The 7,137-nt window shown below is 44.2% G+C and overlaps 1 protein-coding gene across 12 annotated transcripts in view; it reads right to left on the bottom strand.

Annotated features, from left to right (window-relative positions):
• The window catches only part of TSC22D1 (TSC22 domain family member 1), a 163,060-nt gene extending 155,982 nt beyond the window's left edge, over nucleotides 1-7,078 (bottom strand). For 7 of the 12 annotated variants that reach the window (XM_019524076.1, XM_019524070.1, XM_019524073.1 and 4 more), the window contains exon 1: nucleotides 4,120-7,075. In XM_019524076.1, coding sequence (XP_019379621.1) covers nucleotides 4,120-6,989 — 2,870 coding nt within the window. In that variant the 5' untranslated portion in view covers nucleotides 6,990-7,075. Of the gene's footprint in view, nucleotides 1-4,119 lie in introns of all 12 variants that reach the window. The other 5 variants (XM_019524080.1, XM_019524079.1, XM_019524078.1 and 2 more) reach the window with 3 other exon arrangements.
• Between the last annotated feature and the right edge of the window lie 59 nt (nucleotides 7,079-7,137).

Here is a 7,137-nt window from a genome sequence, read left to right as displayed (position 1 = left end):
TACAAAAAGGATTAGGTCTTTGTTTGTTCCTTCCCACCCCCTCCACTACCACCTCCCCATGCACTGAGGGCAAGGTGTACATTGTGTTGCAACACACCCTTGCAACTTTCCTTGTGTGTTAAAATGAACATAAACCAATGCATCCAAGTCTGAAAGAAAACAAAAGACCCCTACAAAATGATGGGAAGAGAACTCCTTCCCAGCAGCTAGGGGGCAGGAATAAGTGAAGACTTTTGCCTTGCTCATCACTTCAAGTATAGCAAAGAAGTAACAAAGTTCCTGAGCTTGGCGTTCTGTTTCACCAAGGCGAGTGAAACTGAACTAGACACCGTAACATAGTAGCAAAAATGTTCTTTTTACCACAGAACACTACCGAATTCCTCGATTCACCGAAGTGAGCAAGTAAACATAGTTTGTATTTCCAAATGATGCAAATAGCCAAATCTTTGAAGATTTGAGAGAGACTCAAACATACTCTTCTGGGATACGAGTTTTGAAATTAGTGGTACGTTTTTACAGCTACTTTCTGAAACTGGTAGCCTAAGAGTGCTTAAAGATTTATGTTTTAACTAAAAGCAACCCTGTTAGCGCAGTGCAAATAATTAAAGTGCTAAACTATTTTAAGTACACACACTACCCAAACTTAACACACAACAACAAAATCCTATTTAAGAGAGGACTAAGAAGTTGCATAACTAAAATTCAAAGAACAGGTCTCAGGAAAAGCAGGTTTACCCTCCATGTACACTGTCTTCACAATTCCACCGCCTGGCTTGCTTGCCACAATGCATTTTACTTGCAGTCTGCAGTCTGAGAGTGAGTTGGCAACATGCAAAAATCTCATATTTATTGTTTGTTTGAATAGCTCACATATGTAAACATTTTTCTGTAAAACTTCTCCCTGTTTTTGATTGCACCCTTTTGTTTTTAAGATAGTTTTCCCTCAAAGACACTTTAAAAGTCTTTGTCCAAAATAATTTAGCTGGGTGGGTTTAATGCACCCACAATTTATAGTCAAAATTCCTTCCATGAAGATTATAGCCATCTGGTATCAAAACTATACAATCTCACATTTTAAAAGATGAATACAAAACACTTTCAAGTATTACACATGCCTTTAAGTCAAAGCCCCACCAAACTGAGATCCAATCACATTTTCTTACTCTTCGGCTAAATGAGTGGGAGGGGAGTGGAGGAAGGGAAGGGAAAATAAAAGCTCCACGCAAACTGATGAAACGGGCTACAGAGGAAATAATGAAAGTGACTATAAATGTGAAGTGCCCTCAAGTGCAGGAAGTAAACAAATAAAAAAAATGTTGTTGCAGTACTTATAAACATTTATGAATGAAAATGTAGAGAACTAGGATTGAAACATTTGAAACAAAAAACTGAACTGCTGTTAATTTAACTGTAGGCTTAGAACAATTAGTATAATACTGTTAAAAGACTTGGATTTTGTACTTACTGTAAACTAAAAGCTAAAAACTGTGCTAGTCATGCCACACACTGATTCTTATTGTAAATGCTTCATTGGCATAAGCAAACACTGTCAAAGGAGGTGTTACTTTGACACATCCACAACATGTATATAGTAATGGAAAAATATTTACCAAATCTCTTGCTTTTATTCCATTTTAATACCCTCAGAACCTTTTAAATAAGTTTCGTTATTGGCCAAGCTTTCTCATTTTATATATATATATATGACGAAGTAATCACGTCCAAAATTGACATGCTTTAATAACCAAGTTAAAAGTAAACCAAGCCCCTTATCTAACAAATTACCAAGAAGATGCATTTTAACAGACTCAGTATATACCATGACTCAAGGAAAAATAAAGATACCTACCATCAAGGAGGAAATCAGCCTATATTTTACAAGACTGAGTTATTAGGACAGATGACAAGCCTAGCACTTGAGGTGTCAATATCTGGGGCATATTTGACAGACTAAGAACAGAAGTCAGAGCAAACAGCTTATTAATGAGAGCTGTACAAGTATTGCTTTTATATTCTCCTTAATAAAAGAAGCCTGTAGATTAATTTTCCATAGGATAGCCTATCAGGCAACTCATCTTTAAGATCTTTTTCCAGTTTATTTCAAAATGTGGCAAAGAAAAGGCAATCTGAGTTACACTTGGCAAATACTAGGTACTGCTTTGAATGAAAAAATTCCTCTCCTTAAAGGATGTAGATGGTATGCCCCTCTTCTAATAACTGGGCACAGAAGTGCTGTAGGTATTACTGAGAAGAAGTTGAAGGGTTAACAACTTCAGGATAGAAGATATGGATACATCTTTACACAATTATAAAATGCCTTCAATAAAAGCTGGGCTTCAATTTAAATTAAATATTACCCAGGTTAATTTTTCCACCCTCCAAAAAAGTGTACACTCAATGGAATTTTACAGCTTCTTCAGTCCAATTATGACATCACTCGGCATCATTCAATTACATTATTCTTCTATATTCTCCCGTCAGATTTAAAACTACTTTTGATGTATGTATATTAATCTTGAAACATAAAACACTGACATCCCAGAGTCCAGATGCCACCATTTTACTTAATGAACATACTTCCTGTGTACTTACTTAAGTATATACTAAGCACAATATTGCTTCCTCAAACAAGAGACTAATATATATGCACTCAACAGCAAAAAAGAACAAATACCAAAAGACCATAAAGAAAATGGGACAAAACAAAACACCTGTCACCATCCTAAAAAAAAAATCAAGTCATCAAGAAGATAAATTTGTCCTTCCCTATTCCTAAGAGTTAAATGGGCTAAATGAACCCAATAATCCTGAGTTAAGGAAAAACAAACAAACCAACCAACCACACATCCCTCCTGTCTCATTAAGACTGCACTGAAAGAAGAACTGGAGACAAAAGAGAGTTAACAACTTTATTTCTTCCACTTCTGGTCTGAATGAATCTTTCCATTTTTAATGGGGGGGGGTTTGCCCCCTAGCATATTCAGTGCCATTTAATTCTGTCTTCTGTTAGCCATCTCTAACACTAGCAGCCCTTCCTCGCCTCAGACTATGAATTCTTTGGGAGAGTGATCAAATCTTCATGGGCAGTATCCAAATGCATATCAACAGGGCCCTAATCCCATCAAGGATTTCCAGACACAATTAATATTAAACAATAGCAGGTTTAAATGGCTGTTGCCAAGGCTGCTACATTCTGTGCAGACAGGAGCCTTGGAAATTGACATGGCTCCCCTACAGAGTCTCCAAGAACCCAACACATGCACACGCATGCGTGCATACACACACACGCACCCCCCCCCCAACCTGTTTGAAACAGCAAGGGTGCAAAGCTATTTGTTAATTTGGTTGTTTGGTTGGTTTTTAATAATATAATAGTTATTACTCAGGCACTCTGCACAGTACAGGCACATTGGCTGCAAAGGAACAGAGCAACAGTGACACTGGATTCAACACGCAGCAAGTGTCAGGGAAGGGAAGAGGAAAGGGACAATAAACAATGGAGAACACGGGAAGGAAGCACAGAGGTTCGGACCAACCTCTAAATTAATCCATTTCAAAATTAACCCCTTCCCCACTACAACCCAATCGCCTGAAGTGGCTGATAGCTGCTAGAGGCCAAAACCTTCCACAGAGCACATGGTCACAGGTGGTTCAAACCTGAATAAGACAAAACCTGAAAAAAAAAAAGAACCTGAGACAGAAGAAAGAGCAAGGCTTGTAAGACATACCTAAAAATACATACTTATTTCACTGTATTTAAGAGGAAACAAAGTATAGCTGATGCACGTAAGACTCAAGAGTATTTTTGTCAGTCCCTGTCCACGTGGCTACGTGTAACATACGCACCCCCTTACTTATTACTACACAAATACAACATACTCAAGCAACATAGTTACAGAGCACAATCAGTACAACCCAGTCCAATCAAGGGCAGCAGCATGAGAATTTTAAAGAGAGCAGCTGTGTGCTGCCACTTGAGAAACAATCCTTCTCACATAAAAGTATTAAAACTGTGCATACAATATTATACTTCATTTTGTGACATAGTTGCATGGCAGCTGCTAGTTAACATATACTAAAGGGATATATAGCCTATTTGCAAAGCCAACATGTTCTTACCTCTCATCCTCACCATCAACAAGGTGTGTTGTCAGCGGCAGTACCTTCAGAGGAAAAAGGGAAGCAGAGGACGTTATGCTGCTGCCACTCCCATCTGAAAGAGCTGGTGCTCCAACACCACTTTCACCACTAGCAGCTTGAGGTAAACCAACTAAGGAAGGTTCCGTAGGGCGCCTGCCATCTTCAATCTGGCTTACAATTGACTGAGTTAGTGACTGTACAGGGAACTGGGTGGAGCTTAGTGGTACCTGTTGCGGCACACTTGGTGCTACTGGCATACCTATACTTGTTGATATCACGGAAGGCTGAGCAACACTCTGAACCAAATTCCCATTTTGTACAGTTGAAGCTTGTGCTATATTGTGTGGTGGACCCATACTTATAGAAGCAGAAGGTATACCAGGAGGGATATTTGAACTAGGTTGGCTTGGAGCAGGAACAGTGCTAGCAGAAGGTATAGGACTAACTGCAGGCAACTGCTGGCTGGTCATTCCTTGTGCTACAGATTCTAAGGCCTGTGCCTGTGGTTGTACAGGTAACAAAGTACTTTGCTGAGCAATGACCATTTGCTGAGGAAGGCTTGGGCCACCAGCCTGTAGTCCTTGCTGCATTATCCCAGTCTGAACAGGCTGCACCACTTGTGAAGCTGGAGGAGCAGTGCTTGGTTGCATAACTGGAGGAGGAATTTGGTTTGCACCAGGTGCCTGCTGTACAACTGTAGGTACGCTTCCTTGTTGTCCAACATTCAGAATCTGACCACTAGGACCTACCGCTGGCATTACTGTTTGAGCATGTGCAACAGGCTGGGCTGGTGTCACGGCAGGGTGTGCTTGTACTGAAGGCTGCATGCTTGGTGCCTGAGCAACAGGAACTGGTGTGCCTGTTCCTACTGCTGTAGTACCAGACTGCATGGCAGGTGCTGAAGTCTGAAGCATCTGTTGGTGTTGCATGTAGTCTGGCATAGTCCCTGTAACAGAGTTTTGACTCACTTGTTTAACAACCCCCGGGGCCATCTGTGTAGGAACTGCCTGTTGTTGCTGCTGTTGTTGTCCATACTGTAGTTGCTGCTGTTGTACAACTGGCAAAGTTTGCACAGGTTGTGCTGGCTGAGAATATGGTAGCTGCTGTTGAGCCATACTCTGCATGGCAGGTTGTTGGTGGCCTAAAGCTGAAGATACACCTACTATATTAACTGGGGTTGACTGAACTCCAGTAACAGTGGTTAGGCTGGCCGACGCAGGAGGCTGGACCCCTTGCTTTTGCTGCGAATAGTTTACTTCTTGGGCATGCAGCTGGACTTGAGCAAGCTGTGACTGAGAAACACTCTGTGGTATACTGGATGCTGGAATAGGCTGAGGACCAGCACTGCTAAAATCCATCTGCTGCGGACCCACACCCTGAAATGCTTGCTGTTGTACCACAGTAGATGCTCCCATTTCTCCACTTCCCACACTTTCTGTGTAGTGACTCAGTGTGCTTACACTGCTGCTAACAGAACTCCCACTGGTGCTCTCCCTTTCAGAAGTCACTTCAAGTGGGTTTTGTTTTATAGTCTCTACTGCTTTGTTTACTGCTACTCCTTCTGTAACTGCAACAGTGTTGTCTTTATCATAGAATTCGGTGCATGTCCATCTCCCCTTTTTAAAAGGTTCGGAGCTGGAATCTAATTTTACAACTCTAAACCTTGACGTGCCAGCTGCAGGCTGCTGCTGACTTGATCCCAATCCTGCTGTTGGATTAGTAACATTGTTAATGACATTAGAGGAAGCACTCGTACCATTGCCAATACCACTCAAGATATTAACATTAACACTGCTGCCAGTTCCAGACAAAGCATTTACATTACCAGTACCTGGGATGTTTAAATTTACAGTACCAAGCATGCCGCTCGTCACACCAGAGCTACCACCACCCATATTACTTAACGTACTAGTTCCGGTAACAGGACTTACACCTATACTGCCAGAAGTACTTGTAGTGCGGATATTGGACATGACAGATGCCGGGCTACCAGTGGATGATGCAGCAGAAACTGGTGCAGTTGTTATAACATTGTCAGAGCTTCCAGTTGTGGACAGTTTTCTAAAGGATGGACTGGGAGGTGGTCCTCCAGAGGCTGGTGTGCTGCCCGCTCCAGAAGGAGATGGATGGTGATGGCCATGGTGATGGAGGGGATGGTGGTGGTGAACGTGATGTGGGTGAACACTCCCATTGATCACAACGCTCTGCTGGGCGGGGTGAGGCAAAGGAGGGTGCTGCTGAGAAAGGTGAGGCTGGTTTGGAGAGACAGCCCCGGGAGTCTCAGCCTCCTGGAAGTTGTTTAAGGTCTCTTCAGAGGAGCTCCGTTCAGGTTCCCCCAAGTCAGTGGCCCTGGAGAGCGAAACATCCAGGATTTCGGAAGACGACAGGTCTTCCGTGTGGGACTCATCCAGATCATCGTAGCTTTCCGTGTCCTCGGCTATGCTGTTGTTGGAGCTGATGCTGGCCGAAATCTGGGCTGGGGTCACGCTAGTGATCTGGAAGCCGCTTTTCTTCTTCATTTGTGCTCCGGCCTGGCCCAGAGGCTGCTGCGGGAGCGGCGCCTGCGGGAGGAAGTTCAGGCTCTGTGGAGGAGGGGGTGCCGGCTGGGGACCCGGCGAGGCGGATGCTGCTGCGGGAGACGCGGGCAGCAGCGGCTGGCCCAGCAGGGGTGGCTGATACTCCTCAGCAGAGAGGGCAGCACCGCCGGCACTGGGAGGGGGGCCGCCGCCGCCAGTGGTGCTGGTGCTGCTGCTGCCCCTTCGAGGGAACATCGCCGGGTGCGCCATCTTCCCCCTCGCACTGCTGCTGCTGCTGCTGCTGCTGTCTGCGGCTGAGTCAGGCTGGCGCATTGTAGCGGGGTTATTTTAGGAGCGCGGTTCCCCGGCAGAGACACCGAGACGGAGAGACACAGACAGGCACGCAGTTAGCTTGGCACGGGGCGCACCGCGCACGCACACCCCCCCCCTCCCCCACGCCCCCACCCCCTCCCCGCGCGCG

This window comes from Gavialis gangeticus, unplaced genomic scaffold, assembly GCF_001723915.1.
Source record: "Gavialis gangeticus isolate Ggan-Ray unplaced genomic scaffold, GavGan_comp1, whole genome shotgun sequence".
Taxonomy (NCBI): domain Eukaryota; kingdom Metazoa; phylum Chordata; order Crocodylia; family Gavialidae; genus Gavialis; species Gavialis gangeticus.
Note: the sequence above shows the minus strand (reverse complement) of the source record. Positions and strands in the feature narration are given on the sequence as shown.